The 25,693-nt window shown below is 36.1% G+C and overlaps 1 protein-coding gene across 1 annotated transcript; it reads right to left on the bottom strand.

The window, feature by feature from the left end:
* Positions 1 to 6,586: 6,586 nt before the first annotated feature.
* LOC113502521 (43 kDa receptor-associated protein of the synapse homolog) lies at positions 6,587 to 24,873 on the bottom strand. The gene is made up of 12 exons (XM_026884125.1): positions 24,494 to 24,873; positions 15,577 to 15,657; positions 14,932 to 15,047; positions 14,382 to 14,464; positions 13,465 to 13,628; positions 12,785 to 12,936; positions 11,167 to 11,289; positions 10,319 to 10,502; positions 9,589 to 9,789; positions 8,423 to 8,532; positions 7,934 to 8,114; positions 6,587 to 7,150 (listed from the first exon to the last, which is right to left on the bottom strand). Exons 3-12 carry the CDS (start codon positions 14,967 to 14,969, stop codon positions 6,920 to 6,922), a joined length of 1,467 nt encoding a protein of 488 aa, XP_026739926.1. The 5' UTR covers positions 14,970 to 15,047; positions 15,577 to 15,657; positions 24,494 to 24,873; the 3' UTR covers positions 6,587 to 6,919.
* Positions 24,874 to 25,693: the final 820 nt, after the last annotated feature.

A 25,693-nucleotide genomic window follows, 5' to 3' on the forward strand; every position in this document is an offset into this window, starting at 1 on the left:
TAATAACAGATTCGTTTAAGGGATTCTTTACTTCATTTTTTTACACTTTTTTGTTTAAATACTTCCACAAAAGAATTAGACTTTACAATAGATATTGGAAACTTAACATTATTATAATCTTATAATAAGTAACGATGATAGAATTTGGACTATTTGGATATAGTTTATATTTCTCTATACGCATGCTTATCTATACAACAGTGGTTGATTGGGAAGAGTAGAAAAAATACTGTTGAACTTGGCTATGTACTTAATACACGGTTATTTTTAGTCGTCTTACAAAAGCTGCCCAGTTCATGTATACGACGTAAAATATCCCTATGCGAGTTTTTTTTTAAATCAACTAAGATAATAACTGCGAAGAAAAATTTAACAAGAGAAATCTGAAATATACTCTTAAAAATGATAAAAACGCCGCCGCCCGCGCCCCTCACTATTGTTACAAGGCTTGGACCGCGCTCGCAACAGAGCTGTGTTTCTAAAAAACTACGAATTGCATCATAATATTGAAAAAAAAAATGCATTTTAAATTTATTCAAATCTCATAAATACCTATTTTTTTTATCATGAACGTGTTCTAGTCATTGGATACATGAACTGGGCTGCTTTTGTAAGACGACTAAAAAATCACGGTGTATATCAGAAATGTTAAAATTTTATGTTATAGAAAACCATTTTAAAAATTAAGAATAAGTTAGAAGTAATGAAGACGTTTTACCTACTTATACCCACTGACGAACGGTGAAGGCATTTTTTTTGGCTCTTTAATAAATTATATAGATATATAATAAAGATATAAAAAAAAGCAAATATGAATTCGCTAAGCAGTAAAATGCATTAGGCACATATTATATTTAAAAAAAAGTTTCACAAGATTTATTCGCCACTGTTCAAAATAATAATTTGCTTTTAGCTTTCAGAAATAGGAAGTTGTTAAAATAATAAAATAAATAAAAGCCAAATATTGAAGAAGTAATTTACCGTACTATTTTGAAACTGTAAAAATTGCTTTTTCTTGTTAATTCGCAAGTTAAATACATTACAATAATATTTCTTCCACTCTTCTCAATTTTCGTGTGCCCGACAAACCAGTGCATCTAAAATACTGTTTTTCAGTGGCGAAGGCTCCATACAACTCGATTCCTACCGGCTTCCCTTTCGAAATATAGAAAATACTAGTGTCTATTATTTTTCATTATCATTGAAACAAATTAATAATTTACGAAGTTATAGTACTGATATAACAATAAAATTGCTTTTAAAAATAACTATAAAAAAAAATCGCCTACCATTATACACCGCGCAATAAATCCCGCTCACGCACATTTGGTCGTCGTTAGTAAGGACTAAGGTAACTCGTAAGGCGAAACAGGAATCCAGTACAAAGTTTCTATTGCACCGATCGTGACCTTGACGTCACAAAGCGTGCCAATCTTAGGAGCTAGGGAAGCCGCAATTTTTCGAGTTATAGGGACGGAGAGATACGCCAGAACGAGATAGAATGATACCGAACTTCGTTGTCCGCCGGAACGGGATAGAATGATAGTTTCTTTTCACTTTTGGTTCGCGGTCATTTATCTGTCAAACTTTATATTTTTTTCACCAGACCATTTGCATTTCATTCGATATTAGTATAATAATTTAGAATTGGTCATGTACTATTGTTGAAATTTATTTATTTGAGTAAATTAGTGTAAACTAGAGTGAATTAGTGATAGTTTTGTGTCGTGTTATTGCAGTGTGGTGCAGTTTAGTTATATTGTTTGGTAGTCGTCTATTTCACGCAGGTATTTAGGTAAGTTGTTTTAGTTTGTAGTTTTAATAGAAGCAGTTGTTATTTAAGTAGTAATATGTTATAATAGAGTAACTTCGATAGCATGGCGGCATTAGTGAACGTAGAATGCTGCCTGACAGATTATTTGTTGACTGAGGAAACATCCTTTTCAAAGTTGAGTTTTGAAAATAAAAAGCACGTAATTCATTTAGGCCGTGCTCGCCCTGACATGATTATTTTATTATAAACGACGCGATGGGTTTTTCAAACATTTTAATAGTTCTTTTTACAACAAGTATCCTTGGCTCACGGGAAATTGTAAATAAAATAAAATGTTTTGTTTTCCTTGCTTGTTATGCTCAGATTCTAACAGCTTATGGAGCTACACGGGATTTAATGATATTAATAATCTTACAAATTCATCTAAAAACATGTTCAGACCGAAAAACATATCCGTAGTTGTTTATCATTGCATGATTTCGGAAATCATAGGATAAAAACATTTTTTGCTAATACGCATGTAGTTCATAATAAGAATGCTAAAGAAAATTCATCGTACAAGATATAAGATACAAGCCATAATAACTAGAATTCACGCATCACAAGCAAGGTAAGGTTTTTTTTTGGTCCGGCTTCCCTTCTAAGAAAATTCACCCTTCGCCACTGCTGTTTTTATATGATTTTTAATACTTGTTATGCTTAATTGACAATTAGAAAGTTGGCAGTTAATTATGGATTTAGAATAATTGTTAAATTCCAGTTTTAATTGTTAAATGCTGATTTATTATCTATGCTTATGATTTTAAACCCCGATGGTATGGTATAACAAAAAATGGATAAATCAAATTATATTGTCAATTATTAAAAGAAAGAAATAACTAGCTATAAAAATGCTTTAAAAAAAGTATTGCTTGAATAATGACAGAAAGAACGCGGAAATTGGCAGCCATTTTGAATTCGAAACCATCGGGGTTCATTTTAATGATTTTTATAATTTAATTAATTAAATATTAATCCGTAAGACTTATGACTAGACGCTATAACGTATTATATAAACGGCAACATATATCCTTGCTATTCAAGCTTATATATCCCATAAAAAGTATAATCACAATACAATAGTGTCAGCCTGTATGCAACATTTCTTATCTCATACAAATATTTATTAAAAAAAAAACTAACAGCTCCTCCTGTCATTTGTCTGTCAAAATGATGAGCTTTTAAACAGCAATATGCATAATTATGATTTTAAACTGAAATTTTCCATTGATTTCAAAGGGTAAAAATGGAACGCTATTACTGCGAGTCAAGTGCTTGTCTTTCCGTCTGTCACCAGGCTGTATCTCATAAACCATGATAGTTGGATAGATAAAATGTACACAGATACCAATTTTTGTTGTTTTTCTGTAGCCTCGTGTACGGTACCGTTAGTGTCACGATTGAAACTCGCATTTATTTTGCCACTTTTCGAGAACTGCCAAGGGTCTTTAGAATGGACAGAGTAGAGTGACATTTCAAAACATTGCAATAAGGTTCAGTTTCAGTATTCAAAAGATAAATTTCCAAAATGACTTTGGAGGACAATAAAATATATAAAAAAGTATTGCGGACTTAGCTATTAAGATCTGTATATTTATTGCTTACTATTGAAAGAGTCGCACTTAATACTGGCGAATACACCCAACATTGGATGTAAAGTGCTTGGCCAATATTTGATCCATGGGTGGGTATTTGAATAAAAATCTTATTAGTCTGTTTGGTAGACTTCTTAAAAATGTAAGATACATATTTTTGAAGGGTTAAAAGGAACAAAGATAGTGGGGGCTAATAACGTCACTTGTCGGTAGAAAGTGTACTAGTAAGTGACGTCACAAGAGATTTCAACTTACGGCATAATTTTAAAATTTAAATTGAACAAGACAAAATACGTATCCAATATATTTTTGGAAATCTATCTGACAGACTAATTATATTTTTTCAGTTAAATACCCAATTAATTATCAGGTATACTTTGCCACAAACATTGGCCCCAACATTACAATATTGTAATGTTCGATCAATATTTGCCCTAAATAGCTTTACTGAAGTTTTTTACATACTATAAATACTTTGTTTTAAAATAATTAAATAGTTTTAATTCTCTGTCTATCCTACACTAATATTCTCTTTGAATTGTAAATAATTTCTATATAATAAATTCACCATTAGCGCTTGACAGACAATTATTTACTATAGTCGAAACATTACAAATGCGAAAACTAAGTCGTACATACAAACTTATTTATCTCGATAAAAATGGCGCTACTAGTTGTCATTACTTCAAAATCTGTCAACATTTGTTCAGCGTAATTTTAGTTCCGATTTTCGTCGTAAGCAAAAATAAACTGGGTTGAGGAGGTCAGATAAGCAGTCGCTCTTGTAAAACACTGGTATTTAGATGAATCCGGCTAGACTGGAAGCCGACCCCAACATAGTTGGGAAAAGGCGAGGGTGATGATTCAGACTTCTTCCTCACACCGATAGGTTGCGATTGTGGTAGTGTTGTGTATTTTACAATCGATAAAAATATATTGCAGAACATATCGAGAAAAATGTCATGTCACATCCCTATGACTTAACGACCTCGATCTAGACTCAGTTTTCACATTTGTAAGTTCAACTACAACACCAATACCCGTTTATTCGATTCGTAATAAATTAATCGATTTTAATAAAGCGTATTTTTCAAAGGATTCGATATCCTAAATACACAATAAAATTAACTATTTACATAATACATTTTATATTTGTTAAAGTGACAGATATTGTAAAATAAATAAAATTAATATTGCTATATTTATATGTGACTCATATCATTCCCAATAAAACTACCTACCGCTCCCGTTTTTCACACTTAATATACTTTTCTCCTTTTTGAGCTATCTTCACAACAATTTTCATCTAAATCGGACCAGCGGTTTCGTAGTTACACCGAAAAAAAAACTTTAGTATATAGAATCTATCTTTTTCGCTATAGTTTATTTAAACATAAATATATTTCTTTTTGATAGCTATTCTCATATTTATAATAAATCTATTTTAAGCGTATTTTTCTCACAGACTGCAAAATTATTTTTACTAGTCGCATCAAAAATGATTTAAACAAAATCGCCATTAAACATTGTATGAGTATCCTTACACTTAGGCGTGGGACAATGTACATACTTCCAAATATTACAATTATTTTTATAGAATTATAATAAGGATATGGACATTCGTTCATTATATTTTCTTTCTCACCATTCTTTATTTTTCAATCAAAATACACACGCTCTTTTTTTAGTCTTAAAATGTGGTGGTATTTTTATTTTTTCACTGGCAATCATTTTCATCTGACTGGCATTGGGGAATCCCCTGACACTGAGTGTCTTCACTGGTGGCTGGCTAATAAGCCGTATTTATTAATCTTTCATGTTAAGCAACGTTCGCCTCGGTTGACTAATAGATGAGTGACCGACAATGTTACCACATAATAAGACTGTTATATTTAAATTAACATTACCAATAATTTTAGACATCAATTTTAATTATTGCACCAAAAACGACGATTTTTTACTTCGACCTCGCATTGCGAGTGATGTAAAACAAATTTATTATTAATAGTAATTTCGTTAATTTTAAATTATATAAGTAATGGTGAATTCGTGTGTAATCTTAAATTAAGATGGCAGGTAAATTAAACATATATTTTTTTATATTGGCTTAAGTACTTTGCCTTGCTAACAACTTTACCTGTCAAAACTGTGTTTGGTGTTGCCTGTGTAAATAATATAAGTAACATTTTTTGAATTAATTATTTATACGCTGGATGTTGCCTGTTGACTGCTGTGGTCTGATATTATGGAGTTCAGATCTGAATCCCGCAGCGTTGGTGGTGTCCCGAATGGGAAATCCTGGAAAATTGAAAATATTTTTTGAGCCCCCTGTTTTCTTGGCACTTTGCTATATGTATTGCTTGTTATAAGGGACAAAATAATCATAATCTAAGTGCTAGCTTATGTCACTCTCAAAATTTTGAAGAATTTTACTTCAATATGTGAAAACCAGTTCAGCCATTGGGATAGCAGAGAGTGCCACCAAAGGGGTTAAAATACCCACAAATAAGTTTTAAAGTACTACCCTACTTCGTATGTTTAATGATATGTAACAAGGGAGTAAAAATACTTGATTTTCATACAAGTAAGTTTTGAAACCTTTTCAGCTTTATTCTACTGTGTACAGTACCTGTGAGGGCAGCGTGCGCGGCGGCGGGGGCGCGGGGGGCGCGGGCGGGGGCGCGCGGGGGGCGCGCGGCGAGGCGCACTCCGCGCACTCCGCCGCGCCGCTCTGGCTGCGCGTGGAGCGCCGCGACCATGACTCCGGCATGCAGCTGCAGTGTACCAACAGCAAACATACATACAGATCTAGGTTAATACAGGATACATTAAAAATGTAAAACCCCTGACAACAGCCCGCATGATAAATCTTCTTTAGTAGAATTGCAAAGACTTGAATCCTCTTTTCCAACCACCAATTTTCTCAATAAACGAAGCTAAGAACTCTCTTGATTAAGTCACTCTCATCCTCTCGATCAAAAGCAGGAGTCATTTTTTTATTATGAAGGATTACAGCGCATTGCCATACGAATTCTAATAAAAACGCGGATGACGTCACCTGGTGGTTCAGGTTTAGTCAGTAAGAGTCTGACACTACCCACTTCCTCCCCCGAGGGAGTGGGTGTCCATGAGGATTCCCCTGCCTTACCAAAACTAAAATAATAAGAAGTCATTTGATTATTAAATGATGCAACTAAAGTCCTTGGGTCCTCCAACCAACTCCGGTTGAGTCCGAAACTAGTCGGGCGATCCCAATAAATGCGCGTGAGTAAACCAGTGCATCATTTAATAATGAATCAGTCTCACGATAGTTATTATAAAAATAATAAGAAGTCATTTGCTTATTAAATGACGCAACCAGACACAAGTCATTAATCATGAGCCCCGCCGCGTCAGCTCATGAAGGACTCCGGTTGTGTTAGAAAATAGTCGGGCAACCCCAATAAATGCGTTTGAGTAAACCGTTGCATCATTTAATAATGAATCAGTCTCACGATAGTTACAATAAAAATTAAATTGATATTTTAAGCTTATAATTGGGTAGCACATACGCGTGGTGTACGATGTGCGCGCAGGGCAGCGAGGCGAGCGGCTCGGGCGTGTCGGCCAGCGGCTGGCGGCAGCGCGCGCAGGCGGGCGCCGCCCACGCCGCCGCCGCGCGCCGCTGCCGCTCCGCCGCCGCCGCGTCGCCCAGCCCCGTGTAGATCTCCGCCAGGCGCAGGCGGACGCGCCGGACCAACATCTACGTAACAGTTCGCAACCCGGAATAATAAAAATAATATTCCACAACTCTCACACGATCTAGTCTCGAACTAAGCTTGGCGTGTAGTATGTGTACTAGACAACTGATAAACATACTTATATATTTATAAATACATACAAATTATCGATAAATTACACCCAGATACAGAATGAGTGATCGTACTCATCATACACACATTTATGGCCTCCAGCATAGCTTTGAAAACTCGAAGTAAATCAATGTAGATATAATGTTGTTGATTAAATGTTTAATAGCAATCTTTTTAGAAAATCATAACCCCCAATTAAAAATTAATATAATTGGACCAAATATTATGCCCTGGGATACCCCTAGAACGTTACTTAATTTAATAAGGGTTACATGGGTATAGAATAAACGTTTTTGCATATATTGTTTGTGCCTCAATATTTTACTACATTGAAACAGGTATTAAATCGATTCAATATACAATTTAACTCTTTGATGGATGTCCAACATATCAAAAGCTTGTCTTGAATCTAAAGTATAGAGAGATGGATTGAAAAATATGCATGTGAATTAAATTCAACAGAGAGGTCCCAAAAAATTTAGCCTTTACGGTATCACACATTTTTGAAGCAAGTTATGAAATACTTAAGTATGGAAGCATTTTCTTTTCTAAATAATAATCGCGACATTATAAAAGCTTTACGTATTTCATGCAACATTACTTTTATTCAGCATTGAAATATTTTTTAACATACCTACAGGTTTATAAACCACTAAATCTACATTTACCCATACCTTAGATCCAACCGACGTAGCCACTTCCAGCAACCGGGTGTTGAACTCCAAAGGCCTACAGTTGCAGATCCGGCCTTGCAGCCGCAGCGCCTCTAAGCACCTTGCTGCTCCGTCCATAGCTTCCATCTGAGCTAGTCGATCCCCTAGCGCTTGTCCTGCACCCATCGCTACTTCGTAATGCCTGGGAAAAATGATTTTAGTCTTTTTTGCAGTTTAACTTAATTTATTACAAGACAGTTTAAATAATGAAATGAAGTATTTTTAATACTTCCTTTCTGTATAGTTCAAGATTTAAGTGCTGTCTGAATTTGATTCTATTATTCATATTGTGATGTATAATATAGCCATTATATTCCTCAATGATTGGGCTATCTTACATTAAAAGTACTTTTGAGATTGGCGCATTCAAACAAACAATTTCTCTTTTCTAATAATTTATAAATTACTAGCTATGAACTTTAAGCTGAAACAAAGTTTAATAAAAGTTACCTGAGAGCCTTCCCAATATCACATTTCCTTCGATAGACATCGCCGGCGATGCGAACTGCACGTGCGTAACAACCCTGGTCGCCAGCCACTGATGCTAGTCGAAGCGCCTCCTATAACACGTGGAAGATGATAAAACGTACTCAGTTCTAGCCTTACTCTGTCAAGTACCTGTTGCCTTTCTTTTAGTGGACAACAGTTTTATCCTTCGCCACTTTCCGATCTCCGTAATCATAGAAGGTTACCAGTACGCATCACTAGCACTAGAAAAACAAAGACCGTTTTTAAAGCCTCAGCCATATTATAATCTTATTCGTTAGACGTAAAATTATTGGCCTCTTAAACGCAATCATTACATCACTATCACACTTACAAGGATACTCAAATATTTGATCTTTCTATAAATAAATAAATAAATGCGGACAACATCACATACATTGTTCTGAACCCAAAGTAAGTTGCTAAAGCACTTGTGTTATGGAATTCAGATACAACGAAGGTACCACAAACACCCAGACCCGAGACAATGTAGAAATGTGAATTTTTACATTGACTCGACCGGGGATCGAAACCGGGACCTCAGAGCTAGCGACACCTTGAAACCGGTGCGTACGCCACTCGACCACGGAGGTCGTCAATCGTCGTCTATAAGCGGTTAAACATATTAGGAACATACAACTTGTATGAAAACTCCTCAAGAAATATAACCAGCTGCGACGTTTAGTTCCTTTTAGTATTCCTATAGGACGACTGGTCGCCAGAATTGTATTGGTTTTATAATACGGCGCGTACGCGTAACCAATAGGTACAGTAAGCTAAAGAAACTTGTAAAACAGGTAATTTTGGCTGAAAATAGTCGAGCGATAAACCGTTGCATCATTTAATCCCTACTAATATTATAAATGCAAAAGTAACTCTGTCTGTCTGTTACGTTTTCAAGTCTAAACCACTGAACTGATTTTAATGAAATTTGGTACAGAGATAGAGTTGAACTTCAAAAAGAACATAGGATAGTTTTTATCCCGGACTTTTGAAGAGTTCTCTTGGAAACGCGATATAACCGACATCGACATCGAAGAGCTAGTATAAAAGTATTTATTCGTGACACTCAGGTCATACTTAACTAGGGTCTATTTAAACCTATTTAAAGTACATAATATAGCACTCACATTACAATAATCATGCGCATCCCCCAACTCCCCCCGCGCCCGTAAGGCCGCGGCCATCTGCAGCAGCGCGGTCCTGTGGTGGCGGGTGTTGAGGTCGGCGGCGCGCGGCCCGCGCCCGAGGTCGCAGGCGCGCGCCGCGCACGCCACCGCGCGCTCCGCGTCGCGCAGCCGCCGCCACAGCTCTGATAGACCTACGTATACCTGCACCGGGGGAAGGTAAGTACTTATAGGAATGCTAGACCATATACCATAATATTGTAGTGCCTTAGAAAGATTTATCCTAATGGGAATGACGGAAGACTATAATTATTAAGTTAGATTTTTTTCTATAAAAGTCCATATTTTTCTTTAAACTTCCCCTTTATGAGAGGTCTTTATTCAGCTATGCCTATGAATGTAGGCTACTGTGATTCAATCAATTGATTTATAAATTCAACCTATAGTGGTACACTGCTGGATATATTCTCCCCAAGTTGCGCGCCAACATCTATTAAGATTCTCGATCTTATTGTCAGAGCAAACCACATTAAAATAAATGAGCATTTCTAAGGTAGTTTCTTTGAAGGGATTTTTCTGCTTCCAAAAAGAGTCGTCTTAATCATTTTGAACAACAATAGCACTATACACAGCGGCCTTAGTGTCTAAGAAGAACTGTTAATTAATTTTACTATCCCCCAAATACTTAAATACTAAAATCCATTAAATTATTTCATCATATCCTTACTCCCACCTGCAGTAACAGCGTGTTATCATTCTGCGCCTGTGCCACGGCTAGAGCTTTCTGGAAGGCGTCCATGGCTTTGGAGAAGGCGCCGAGCTCTAAGCTGACAGCGGCTACCGTCAGGTGAACACAACCCGCTGTTGAGCCACCGCCGCAGTCGTTGTACAGGGCTTGGCGAGCGTACGACAGGGCTCTGGAAGACAAGCATACAGACAGTGTAATAAGCGAAAAAATAAGGGAGGCTTATGTCTGGCAGTGGAATAGTAACAGTTTAACAAATAATAATAATTTCTCCATTACATTTTAGGTTAATACCCCATCTCACTTTAGATCAAAGTTCTCAACTCATTGGACAGCGTATTGGACCTGTCTCCCCGGGTACGGGATAGCGGGTTGAACGCGAGTTCTTACCGAACGGGTCACTCGCGGATTGCGTGAGATATAAGATACCTCGCGGCTTATGTACCACAATTGTACATGAAAGTTAAAAATAAAATAATAAGTGGAAGAAAAGTGGGGACGGCCTTGCAGTGCACATCCTAGGCTAGTGATAATATATATGCTACCATAGGTCTGCGTTGAATATACAGGATGTTGAAGTTACTCTATCTAGGATACGCATTTTTTTTTGCAAATGGCTCTAGCTCGCCACACATGTAAGCCAGGATCTACAATGAAACCAACGAAAACCACCAAAACACTTAAGTTCGGTGTGTTCCAGGGGGAACAATTAACTGCCTAAAAGGAGAACTTTGATATGCTACCAATCACTTTGTTGCCATTATATTTACCCGTCTTTGCTACGTTTCCAGAAGCTTAAAATCCTGATTTCTAACTCCATTTACTCATCTACTGACCTGTCCAATCCGCCCAGGGTCTGATGTGCTCGCGCCAAGTTGAGATAGGCTTCAGCCCTCATTGGCGCGGAGTCCAACTCCTCGGATATGCCCAGCTGTCGGTTGGCGAATTCTAAGGATTCTCTGTTGATATCAATACTATTATTAGAGCTAGTTAGTGCGTCTTCATTTTGAAAATAATTAAAATTATAGGTGTTAATTAAACAGGTAGATCATGGTGAATGAAGATATAATGATACAAAAACGCGGATGACGTAGCACGGCGGTTCAGTTTTAGTCAGTAAGAGTCTGACACTACCCATTTCTTCCTTCGTGGGTGTCGATGACGAAAAAGGCATCGTGGTATTACTTGGTGGTAGATTATTTCGTACAATTATTTGATGTTTTGGATATTTTACATAAAATTTCTAGAAATTGTAGCCTTTGTGGTAGATGTATAGATTAATTATGTATGATGTTTAAGCTGTATTATTGTAAAATTTCAGTAATTTCAGTAGTCGGGTTCAATACTCAATACGTTTATTGCATTCCACAATGTGAGCTTTCTTCCTTCCTTCCGGGGTTCCTTAAGAAAACCCGGATTTTAAATAGTGGTCATCTGAAATCGACAACCCGCAGTGAGCTAGAGTTGTGATGTTCGACGCCGACGTTATAAATACAAAAAAAAAAACGAAACTTAAATAAATAAAATACAAAAAACTTGTTTTTCTGATACCAATATCATTTAAAATCGCCATCAAAATCACTACTAATCAATTAAAACCAAAGAAACTGAACATTTTTGGCGCCAAACCAAATTACGAGTATTTCTTTTGATACCGTGCCAAACACCATTTATTCGAATTTATTGTAACGTTATTCTTAAATAATGGATGGATATGAGGAAGTTAGAAAATCCATATTAATATTGTCGTTAGAGATCTGAAGAGCAGAAAGAAAATATGAACATACTAGATGTTGCTTGCGGTTTTGCCCGCTTGGATTGGTAATAGCTATAAAATTATTACCTCCTTTAAGGCAGTTGGAATAAACTAGCCTATGTGAAATTTGACACCTCGGATGGATAATCCAAGGTATCAAATTTAAGCAGTATTAGGCGGGAAGAGGAGACAGACATACACACGCGTAGACAAACACACTTACATACTTCCGCATAAATTTATAATATTGTTGTGATATTAGCGTAAAAAATCTTCTAACTTCTAACCTTCCTTTTAAATTTGATTTTGGTCACATGGTAAAATAAGAATAGTGTCGTTTTTTTTCACAGCCGGGAATACAAATTTGGAAACCGAAAACGAAAAACGATTTTGCTTGCATACGAATTTACCAGCTTATGACAAATTTTTATGAGACCTCGGCTCGGGTACTTCTGCCACGTCTTAAAGTAATATTTTTGCGGGTGTGGACGAGAGATACTGCTCTACACAGTATATAGCGCTGTCTCGCTTCCTCATCTACTCTAATATATCTTTAAGACATGACAGTAGACCCTGTGATTAGTTTTTGTTTATTTTATAACACATACCGGTAAATGAGGTCAATGAAGTGACCGAAGTGAGTTTCTTGAGAACTGTTTTTATACGTTCGGAGGAATAATAAAATTGTTTTTCTTTACCTGTATTTCCCGAAGTCCATATACGCCTGGTAGAGATGTCCGAGCAACGCAAACTTGTCGCTTCGGTGTCGGACCCCGCGGAGAGCCGAGAGCCACACCTTCACCGCTAGCCGCTGTTCATTCTGCCCGTATAGGCGGACGCCGCGCTCGATCTGAACGGAACGTTTGTTCAAAGTACACTGTTTTTAAACCTCAACCCAAAAAGAAGGCTTGTTTTGTTGATGGCATCGTACCTCCCGAACGAATTGACCGATTTTAATTAAGTTTGTGTTTTGGTAATATAGTTCTATTATGTACAAGAATTTTTGGACATGTTTAATTAAAATCGATTTAATAGTTGTGCGCGGTGAAAGTCACTGAAGGGTGCTTATTTAAATTTTATTGTAGGATTATGATCAGAATAGTCCTGACTAAGTTGGGGTCGTCTTCCAGTTTAACAAGATAGGCTAAGTACCAGTGTCTTAAAAGGAGCGACTGTCTATCTGAACTCTTCAATTCAGTTACCTGGACAACATGATACCTCATAGTAAGATTGTTTGTCTGATTTTCTAGCTTCAGAGGTGTTTAAATAACAGCTGGGGCCTATAATTTAACGCACTATTATTCAAGTACGCCAGCAGCATTGACGGTGTCGTTGTATGCCATGAGGCAATCAGCTGGCCCTGGTGCGGGATACTTGCCTTCCTCCTGGCGAGGTACTGGTCGAGCCGGGAGCGGCAGGCGCGGAAGCAGTCGAGCAGGCCGGCGGCGGGCGGGCGGTGCGCGGGCCCGAAGCGGGAGCCCCAGCGCAGCGCGCCGTTCCGGGGCTCCCCGCCTCGGAACTCCTCCGAGAACGGGTATACCTCTATAGGGCAAAGACCCAAGAGTTAATTCTACACGTTAATCCTACAATTGCCTCTAAGATCTATGACAGATGATTGAAACAGCAGCCGTGTTGCTTGCGCTGATGGCTAACAATATCTATACGGGAGTGATGCAAACAAATTGTGTTCCCGGTGATGTTGGACATTGTGTCATTTGTTGGTGACGAAGGTCATGCTTTTAGGAGACCACAAGTGGTGCGCAAGTACAAGCGCTAAAGTTGATCGATTTGCTCAAATTTATAGAAATTACAAGTCAAAGGATGCCACGTCGCTCATCAATGAGGACTGTCATTTTAATAGAATTTAAATTAAATTTGGTTTTCTCAGAATTTTACCAGATTATTTACTACCGTAAATTAATTACTTGTGACGTCTTAATTAAGTAATGCATTCCTGCACTTAGCTGCTCAGGTGTTAAAGTGTCACACACTCTAAAACCAAAAGTTTTAATTTCAACTTAGTAAAATCTTATTTAGGTAGAAATTGGCACGAAAAAGGGGAGGCCTGTGCCCAGCAGTGGGACGATAAAGGCTGTGGATGATGATGATGATGATGAAAATCTTATTCAGGCACTCTAAAATGTGGCCATAATAACTTTAGCAAATTAGCTCTAACAAATGCGGAATTACCTGACTTGCTAATAACTTTTCAGCAGAAGAATGACTATTTTCATCAGCCAATCAATTGTTTACAATATACTGCTAAATTGTTAAACAGTACACTGTTTGAGTTACCTTGCTGCTCATCGAGATGGTGTCTGGAAGGATCAGGAGAGCTGAGAAGACGTGTCGCCGACAACTGGTGCGCCGGCACCCCGCTGGAAAACAATACAACACTATATTTAAGGCAGTTAAGGGCCGAATGGATTCAAGAACAAGCTCACCAGGAATTTAAATCTCTCTGCCATGAGACGAGGCGGATATCCAGTAGAGGTCTTCAAAAGGTTATTTGTTTCAGGAAGGCGTTTTTGATTAGTTTTATATATAAATGACTCCTTTTGCGGTTTCTTATGGAGAAGAGCCGGTAAAAAAATCTTTAGTGTATGTATGTTACAAATTATCTAATAAATTAGAAAAGTCCTTTTTATTGAAATTTGAATAACATCGAATGTTAAATATTGCTATCGACTGGCCTGTTGATCTAGTGGTTAGTGGCCCTGCTATAGGAGGTCTTAGAATTTTAAATCACCAACCCACAGTGACCTTGCGTGGTGATCAATGCCCTAATTGGGAAGAGGCCTGTGCCCAGCAGTGGGACGTAAGGCTGGTATTATATTGTACTTACCCTAGGAAGTCACGCGACTCGATGGAGTCCCATGACATGTTCCGCGGGTGTAGACGACAGCGTCACCTACTGGTTGGGTGCATCGCGCTATCTTGCTCGCTCAGCGCTCTCGCCCGCTGAAACAGACAGAGATAGATATATACGTCTGTTGTTTCCTCTAGAAATATATGTCGACTGACGAGCCAGCTAATGTAGACTATTGCAGACTTGGAACTATCCCATTTGTATGAAGCTTTTTATCGGTAAAGTGTCAAGAAACTGTAAGATTAGAATATGTATGGAAATACAATGCATGAGGTTGAGTTATGCTTGAACGTAAAAAGAGTTGAAGCAAGAAAAGCAAACACCCAGGATTGGCTTTTACTGCACGGGTAGCCGACACGTATGGGTAGCACCACAGTCACTGCGCGCAATGTTTCGCGGTTTCAACTCTCGCGTAGAATAAGCATTTGTGTGATTCACAAACTCTTGTCCTGAGTCTGGGTGCCTTTATGCGATTAATTTTTTATTAGAGAAATACTTAATTTAAAAAAATAAAGAAAATCACGTTAAATATAAACTTCCTTGTTCATCAGTCATAATCACGAGATATTTATACCTTAAGGAATATAGGCATAGAAAAGAAGACGATATAATTGAACATACCTGACTTATGATAGACGGAGTTGCATATTGGATTTGGGACTCATCGCGAGATCTTTATTTACACCCATGGTCGCGGTATACCTGAAAAAAGAAAACATAACATAATACTTGAGTTACTTAATTGACAGGTCTGCTAGGTTAGCGACCCTTACTGCTATACCGGAGGTCGTGGTTTCGATTGCCACCCAGGGCAAATGTTTGTTTGATAAGCACAATCCTTTGACCTGTGTCTGGGTGTAATTATTTATTATTTTTATTAATACTTAGCTAAATAAAGAGTACACAAGCTGTTACTACATTATGAAGATCGCTGTCTTGCTTGCCCACTTATAATACTCTCATATTAAGCGACGGTAGTGAATCTAGAGCAAAAATAAGGACGGGATCAGGGTGGGTAAGTCGTTGCAAGTTTGACCGTTGACGTATTCTCAAGAGGCAAAACTTGCAGTCACTAAGGTTCTAATCTAACGGTTAGTTTCTACGTTTTGTGACTAATTAAAAGTTCTGAATTATACCAATAATAGTGATTATAATAACTGTTGTGAATCGGCTTCACTGTGGTTTAAACAGATTGTCATTTATTATCGTGTGAATCGTCCAAACCTAAACCCCGCCGCCGGATTAGCTCTTGATCAGGAAACTCTAGTTGTGTTCGAAACTAGTTCGGCTATTACAATGTTTTACTGAAATAAAATTCAACTCATCAAGTTTTGATACCTTAAAGCTGCCCCATGTTGGGCGCCAAATTCAAGCAGTTTCAAACAATGATTACGCAAGTAGTACTTAAAGAGGTTATAGGTTTCGAAGCTTTTTTTATTTCATCAATAATGATGGTTAAGGTTTCCTAAATAAAATGTCTACATTAGGCTCAAGACGCAAAAGTTTATACCCAATTCTCAAGCATCAAAAACATACATAACTCATACCAACCCGAAATAAACTTTCACAACTAAAAGCCGCAAACGAAAACAAAATAAACGCTTTTTAAATTTCATAACCTACAATATTTTACGCTGACATAGCACTAAAGAGTCGGACTATAAAACTGTATTATGCAAATCTAGCTCTTTGCGATACTTGGCGGAACAGCGCGGCGAGAAAACACTATTGCTATGTAATTCACTCTGCAATATTGAAACTATTTGCTTCCATAAGCAAGTTATGATTCAGAGTATTATAAACTGTAGCGTTTTATTGAAAGAGAGTTATTTTACTTCTTTAAATGCTTTTTAGACTTCAACTTCGTACAATAACAGCAACCTATGACTGAAGCTCTACTATCTGTCCTTCTGTCCGTCCATCACCAAATAACAAAGTATAACGTATTTAAATACCTCATAGTGTTTCAAAATATTTTTAAAATAATACTAGAAAGTAAAAACAGTAAAGTGCAAATCAGACTCGGGACACCAAGGATTCAACAAATAGGCGAAAGAAAAGCAACCGAGTGACAAATTAATTTGTGGGTTTCCTACCCTCAAAATTGAATTGTTATAGCACGTTATCTTGTTATTTTCACGGCAACAGAAATACATCATTTTTAAAACTTACAACAGTAAATCTATCATGAGATACAGCCTTGCGACAGACAGCGGAACAAACAGCGGTACCTACCTCAAAAATAGGCTTTCATTTTTGAGCACGTATAACCCCAAAAAGCACACTAACTACATCTGTCAGATCCTACTTTAATATTCAAACAGAATGTATTCCTAAATCTCGCCAACTCACAGATTTACTGCCCAAATAGCTCCAACCTGATCAATATTCCTTGCATGCTAGATAATATATTCTATACCAGACTGGAATATTCACCGTTAACTTAGAAACTAAAATTGGTTTTAGATCGATAACTGAATATATTTTTAGGTGCAGACGTTTTATGCACGTGGTGATGGTGAAATTGTGAGGCAATATGAACTTGGTTTTTTGCAATGAATGCAGATTTTGGTATTTGCTTTGATATAAGGACGAAAAATGGTAAGGTATTGTTTACTTCATTTCCAAATAATGACGCAAATACAAAGTATCGTCAGCATTTCCGTTGGTATGAGACGACAGATCGGGTTTTAACTTCGATGTGGACACATATTCCAAAAAACGTGTATTTTCGAAATCGGAATAAATTGCTATTTTCTTCTAGTTCAAACAAAATTAATTGTTCTTTTTTAAAAAGTCTCCATCATCCCACCCCGTAACAGTACAATGCCGAATTTCTTAAACCGTCCTTCTTCGTATGAATTATACCAGCTAACATACGTCCCAGTGCTTACGTTAGTTCAGATTCGCAGCATTTGGTTAGTTAGCGGGTTTTAGGTTAGCGTTTTCGGATTTTAATTGGTAGAAAACTAGAATCTCAATTTAAAATAAAACGCGACAAATACAAATATGTGTTTGAGAGGCACACCAAGAATTAGATTCTCGGTGATATTGTATACCTTTTTTAGTAAAAAAGAAAAGTATGGGGCACAAAACGGAGTCACATCGTCGATCATAGTCATTTTCAACCGATTTCATAAAGGAAGAGGTGCTCCATTCGTCTGGATTTTGTTTTTAAGTGTGTTACCTCAGAACTTCGGACTCGGTGAATCGATTTTGATTTCTTTTTCAATCTAATGTGGAATAGCTGTCATTTGGTCCCATCAAAATTTCAACAAGCTTAGCTCAAAAGATTTTTGTACGATTTTATTCTTAAAAAAAATACTATCACTTACAATTTACAACAAGCATCGTCTTAGAATGAATACAAGATTATTTGTTAGGTAAAAGAGGTAGCTACCTCCCGAGGCTTCTAACATCTACATTTTAATCATTCTTTGAGGCAAATATTTCCTTCCTTAGTCCCGCCAAACACAGGTTCGCAAGCATTCCAGACATTTAGCAATGTTTTCATAAAGAATAGGGTTACCTTACGATATATTAAAATATATTTTTTTGAAAAATAGCTTGATTCTTTTACTTTAGTTTTTATTATATGGAAATTTTTCTACGCCTAAAAAAACTGGTCAAGTGCGAGACGGTCTAACGACGCTGACGATTCTGTATCTACAAGTAGGGATATTGAAATTACAATTTCCAAAAAATAGTCCCCTCACAAACATATGTCCCTCACGAATATAATGATGGTATGATAGCAATCGCTTCTACAACGACATTTTTATTTTTGTTAGTTATTTGAGCGCCAAAAGAGACAATCATCTGTAAAAATCTCAACTGTCTGGTGACAAACAGCCCGACGGACGGACAGCGAAGCCTTAGTAATAGGGTACCGTTTTTTACCCATTGGATACGGAAAAAAATTAACTACTTTGAAAATCACATCCAATTCTCGGGAGAATCGTTGCGAACTACATTCAAAAAACGGTTGAATTTTAGATTTTATATTATAGTATTATTCCAATGATAAAAATTGTTTGAAATAGTGAGTTAATCTAAGGACCCTTTTGAAAAGTCTTGCGTTTATTCTGATAATCGTTGTATATCCTTAGAATATTGAGATTGCAGCAACACCAACTAACACTTAACGGTCAATTAATTTCCCTTTCAACTTATTCTCTGGCGCATATTACTTGGCTACATTAAATATATATTTACGGCGCAAACAAAATATAAGTAGGGCAATTTAATATTCGCTCCGACGCGAGAGCCTCATATTTTCGAGTCAACATAGTATTTACCGAGGTATTTGGTTACTTAAGCCAGAAATTGCCTATCCATCCGTATTTTTCTTGTGAAGACAGAAATTAACGTGGTGTTTCTATTGGTAGTGGTATTGCTGCATAATATGTTTCGTTATAATTACCTACAATTGTTTTTAGACGTAAAGATAGAAATCTTCATGAAGCAAGATTCTTCCAGATTTTGATCAATGGGTCGTCCCCATAAAGTAGGACAGGCACTATAATGATCTGAAATAGTTTATTCTGCAAATAGGATAGATGTCATCACTTTTACATATAATTTTTTAAACTTGCTGGAGTTAACATTTCCTAGCTGGCTACCCTGAGAAGAAACGTCGAAACAAACTCAGGGGTCATCACCTCTTTTAAAGTCCAGACAATGGCCGAACCCTCACGCGTTTTATTCGGGACTGTGCTAACAGTTGCGTACCCAGACGGAGTCTTTGAGCATGAGCTGAAGCGGCGGCGTGGTTCCGTGACTCGTGCTGTGCGAAGACCGGCGTTTCTTTTCCACCATTGCTTTTCTTACTTCAATTCAGAATGGTTCATTTCATTCAAGATTGGTAAGTCCCAAGATCTGCAGGCTTTGAATGTCTCACCGGATTTTTGGCAAGCTTTCAGAAAGGCTCCTAGAACCTCACTTTGATCTTATCTTTGTCCTAGCTGAAGCCCAGCCAGAGTAAAGATAAACAGTAGCCACATTAGCAACACTCTCTAATGATTGTGTCTCGACTTAATGCGTTAAGTATCTTATTAAGGCAAACAGCTAGACAGAGATGGTAATAAGTTAGATTCACTTGTACATCATGTCGGTCTAATTTGGCAAACTAGATTTATCCTACTTCCGAGTATGTAATTGAAAAGAAACAAACACGTTTAAAACTAATAGATTTAAAAGCTGACACTTTTTGTGCTTGCAAACATATTATTTGTTTCAAAATATATTTGACCAGCAGTGACACATTTACGATTTTACAAAAATATATTCTTCTAGCTTTCAGTACAGTATTCGACAAAATAAAACCATCCAATACTGAAACACTATGCACTGCAAAGGTGGGCTAAATTGTTGCGACACAATTTAACTAATATGGTTGTTTATGCTCAATTAATATTATTTAATGGTTCTTCTTCCAAAAAATGTAAATTTTGACGATATTTTTATACAACTACCCCACGAAAAAAATAATCCTTAAGTCGCGTTACATACATACCCTACATTTAAGCACAATACAACCCAGACTCAGGTCAAGTACCCGGGGATCAACCAAACGCTTGTCCTGAGTCTGGGTTATTAATGATTTTTTAATAAAAACTCATTTTTCTCCCACAATGTCATCATAATTTCCCGTCATACTTTCATAACGTGCAAACCAGAAAGTCTACTCTATTATCAAAGTTCGTCGTGACATTTGAATGGGTGTCAAACGAATGTGTCATTGTATTCTATAAACGTTACACTCAGGTATAAAGTACCCATATCATAGGGCTGTCTTGGTTGTGTGATGGCTATAATACTGCAATAGCTTGTACGAATGTTGATAACTTGTGGGGATATTTTTCGTGTCTTTTTGGGTTTTTCGTAAATATACTTAGACGTAAGTAACCTTTTTTGGGGATATTACAGAAACGGACCAAACGAATCGGGACCAACCGGCCAACCAACCACGGTTGGTGGTACCAAAGATGGTGGTTACCAAAGAACCAAGGAAGTCAGTTAAACATAAAAATTTTGCCCCTCTTATACAAATGTTATGCTTAAGACCATATCATACTTTATGAAATATCCTTACTAATATTATAAATGTGAAAGTATCTCTGTCTGTCTGTCTGTTACGCTTTCACGTCTAAACCACTGAACTGATTTTAATGAAATTTGGTACAGACATAGAGTTGACATTGAGAAAGAACAAAGGATAGTTTTTATCCCGGACTTTTGAAGAGTTCTCTTGGAAACGTGATATAACCGTCCTCGACGCGGGCGAAGCCGCGGGCGAAAAGCTAGTCTTTTTATATGTCTGAGTATACCTGAGAGCGACATTTAAAACATGAAAAGGCCCTAGCATAGCTTCACTGAATTTCCAATTGTTATGTTGGTAAAATGCTTAAGAGTATACGAATGCTGCCAATTTAATGCAATTTCCATTAATTCTTCGGCCATTGTAAATAGCAGAATCGGAAGACTGATTCTTGAGTGGAGGCCGCGCATCCTTCTTCCATCCACATGTACATATAATATATGTTATAGATACATATATGTATTGTTTATACTAGGTGTTGCCCGCGACTCTGTCTGCGTGGACGTTTTACAGCACTCGGTGGTCCCCGTTACTTAGTGATCTTATAACTATTACACACCTTTTCAATTTTCCCTCGGGAACTATTTCAAAAATCGGGACAAAAGGTAGCTTATGTATTTGCCATGTCAATGGCTATATGCATGCCAAATTTCATCCAAATCCGTTCAGCCGTTTTTGCGTGATTGACTAACATTTATAATATTAGTAAGGATGTTACACATGTTTGAACAAATAAATATATCTTTATCTTTATTCGTAAACGTAATGAAGGTCGCCCTGTAGTCAGGTGGGGTGATGATCTTTTTAAGGAGCTCAGTGGCGTGCCCTGGGAGACGCTTATGCCCCAAAGACTGAGACGGGCTGATGATGATGATGGTCATAACAAGTACCATAATTTGCTGTTTGTAATGTAACTTAACACAATATACTAAAATGTAAAAACTTTTCCTGTTTGCCTAAAAAAGATTGGTAAATTATGCTCCCCGTGTGCCAAGTTTCAGTCTAAATGCATACCGAGATACCGCAAAACGGTTGGGGGTTTCTGGTTATCAAGCTCTATGCTAACATACTGGTTGCGATTTACTCCCTGGTTCAAGCTAGTCCTAACCAAATAAGTAATGAAACAAAGCCCCTTAAATGATAAATCTTTGCCCATTTACATTTTTGCTGTATACCTTAATAATATTCAATTCAAATATTAATTTCAAATAAAAGTGGTCACCCATCAAATACATAGCCGTTAAAACCAAGTGCCGTAACCTTGATACACTTCATTTGTGAATAATTTAACTGTATAACTATCAGGGTTAATGGGATACAGCATACAGCCTAGTGACAGATGAACGGATGGACAGGGGTACTACGGTAAAAAAGGGTGCCGTTTTTAAACAGGTACGGATCCATGAAAAAACACATTCTGTACCCGATAGGCTGACATGAAGATGATACTTAGGCTTCAACTTAACTATGTATGAAGGATTGCAACGCATTGCCATATACCGACACAAAAACGCGGATGACGTAGCACGGAGGTTCAGGTTTAGACAGTAAGAGTCTGACACTACCCATTTCCTCCCCCGAGGGAATGGGTGTCCATCAGGATTCCCCAGCCTTACCAAAAAAAAAGTCTACACCTAAACTATCAGTCAAAATGTACGGTTTATGTGCCCAGTGTACCAACAATACTAAAATAAATAATCTAAATATTAATGGTTTTACTGGCGAGACTAATTCATTATGGCGTATTAAAAAAGAACGTTTAATGTCTTTCCGCGCGACAAAGGAAATGCCGTAGTGATTCAGTTATTTGTCATCAAACATGTTCAAAAATAGATGAAACGGAATCTTATATTGTAAGATTTTTTTTGTGTTTTGTTTATTGTTAACCGACTTCAAAAAGGTGTTATTTATTCGTAAATATTCTTATTCGTCTGTTTTTTTTTTATGTTTGTTAAATCAGAATCTCGGACTGTATGAACCGACTTTCTTATTTTTTGTTTAACGCGAAAAAGTACTCATTTAATTCTATAGAAATTTCATAAAGGTCGGCTTAGTAGTTTTTTATTTGAATACTAACATTTTATTTGAAATTGATGTACGTTCTTGTTGTTAAAATAATATATTTTAAGAGAAACAGCGTCAAAATATATTTCATATACAAAAAAAAAAACAATTTGGAACTGGATACTAATTGCCTTTTGATATTTTAATGCAAATAAATTTGATATAATAATAATTAAAATTCTTTGTTTTCTAATATTTCGATTAAATACGTCATATCTTTTATAAGTCAAAGTCAAAATCAATTTCTATACGACAACTTCTTCAATATTTCATAGCTTTTACAAAATTATTGCAACAAAACTATGTTCATATTTAATAATAAAAAGTAACGTAAACGAACACTTACGTTAAGCACTAATTGACCCAATTTAAAACTCTCACATACTTTATTCATCTAATGGCTACGGCGAAATGCATTCAGCCTAATAAAAATACCACCTGTATCAGCTGATTAAAAAATAACTTCTACTCTATGGTTATTAGCAAATTAAAAAGTAAACTTTGCAGTTTATTTTTCGTATTTACTTACGTTAATTTTTTTTGTTCGCTTTTTTTAAGGCACGGGTATACGTATACTGCCTTAGAGCTAGACACGTAACCGTAAGTTATAAAATATTTAAAGTAGTTTTAATGTGTTTTAATGTATACAGTAAATTTTAATTTAATTAAATATTTATTCAAAATACTACTGTTCACTATATAATTACGTCACAATTTAAAACTATAACGTAATCTTCTGTCCGCTTTAGAATACCTAGACAGGTCGTGTGACCCAGGTCATGTCTAAGTATATGTTGTCTTGCAAATTAGGTCAGAGGCGATTTCGATTTTATCTTTAAACTATAAGATGTTATACTTATTAATATGACAATAGTAGGACATCATTAAAAAGGTGATCAATTTTTTTGGTTAGAATTATGACAGCTATTTAAGTTATCTTTTTTTAGCACGTCTTTATTATCGTAGTTTCGAAATTTTAATCTGGAATAAATAATAGTAATAATAATTTCTACATTAGAATAGTTATTCTTTTGTAAAAAAGAGAAAAAAATATCAACCACTTTTTTGAGTCATAACTGACTTATAATAAATAAAACTAAAGACAACAAGGAAAGAGTATTTATATTTGTATTTAAACAGCACTTGCAAAATTAGAACTTCATAGATTTTATCTAATAAAAGTCATAGATGGAGTCGACATAACAAGATTATGTATAATATCGAATTTCGACAAAAGTCCAGTTTTCTGAAATATCTGAATGAAACATCTGATTAAATAACCTAGAAAATTGCATAGAAAGACAACACAATGATTCACCAAATTTAAAAATAGAATGTTTAAAAATAATGACAGAATAGAAAATCTTTACTCACCAGGCTATGAGTGTCACCAACAAAATACTATTCACGCACAAAATTCACGTAATTCCTAACTCCCACTAATAAAATATAGTCAAAAACACCTTTATTTAATATAATAACTACTTATTTATATACAAAATAGTGTTATTTTCTTAATTTTGATGGTTCCAGTCCTTCGGAACGGTTCACACCCCAATCGTAAGGGATGTTGTTCTCACAGAATAAGAAATGTATGGAGTCGTTATTATGTTGTATAAATATTTTTATGACATTGTTAAAGATAGGGGTGGATATTATTTAGGTTTGTTGTTTCCTTTGATTTTACTTATCATATTCAGGTATCATGAAAACTTTCTGGAAACATTAATTATGTATGCGTTTACATCATTCATTGCGATACATATTGTGTTACGGAAAGTATTAGTTACTCTTCCACTTTTCAGCATATATTTGATACAGTTTACTGTTTTACTATTTTAGAAAGTTGTTTTGCTCTCTTTCATGTCGTCGAATGTATATAATGTTTTAATTACATGCTATTATCAAACACTTTGTTACACAATGATTTGAATAATGTAGTTTAATAAGCGCAATGATATTATTTCATTTTAAAGACAACCACCTCAGTTGTTCCAAAAATTTCAAATCTCTATGTACTCAAAAATTCAAAACCAACACACATTAATAATTAATAAGTATACACAACACGTCTCCATACGTTTCCTTGTGCAGCAGGCTCCGTTACGTAGCTCAGTGCGCTTGCGCGAACTTTAGTACCCCATAATACAGTCTGGGCCTTTTGGCGCCTCTGGTTACAACGTAGTACGTCATTCTACCGCTAGAGGCGTTGGTGTAGTAAAAAGTTTGGTTGCGTACTTTTAATTTAATTTGTGTCGTGCCTCTTTTGTTATTTTTGCGGGTCTTTTGATATTATGTGGATATTTCATATTAGGAATGAGCTGTATGTTAGTTAACGTAAAAAGGATTTGAGTAATGCCCATTTATAAGCAACTATTAGGGAGTATTTGACATGTTTTAATTCAATGAAAGTTATGGCTAAAGCGTATCAATTAACTATAAGAAAAAAAATATTACTAGTAAAAGTGTACCTAATATTATATTTAGGTACTATCAAACATTTAAAACTACTTTTTACATTCCTCTTTGGATAATAAGTTCTTAATTAAAACGAAAATAAGAAACAGCTGAATT

This window comes from Trichoplusia ni, chromosome 17, assembly GCF_003590095.1.
Source record: "Trichoplusia ni isolate ovarian cell line Hi5 chromosome 17, tn1, whole genome shotgun sequence".
Taxonomy (NCBI): domain Eukaryota; kingdom Metazoa; phylum Arthropoda; class Insecta; order Lepidoptera; family Noctuidae; genus Trichoplusia; species Trichoplusia ni.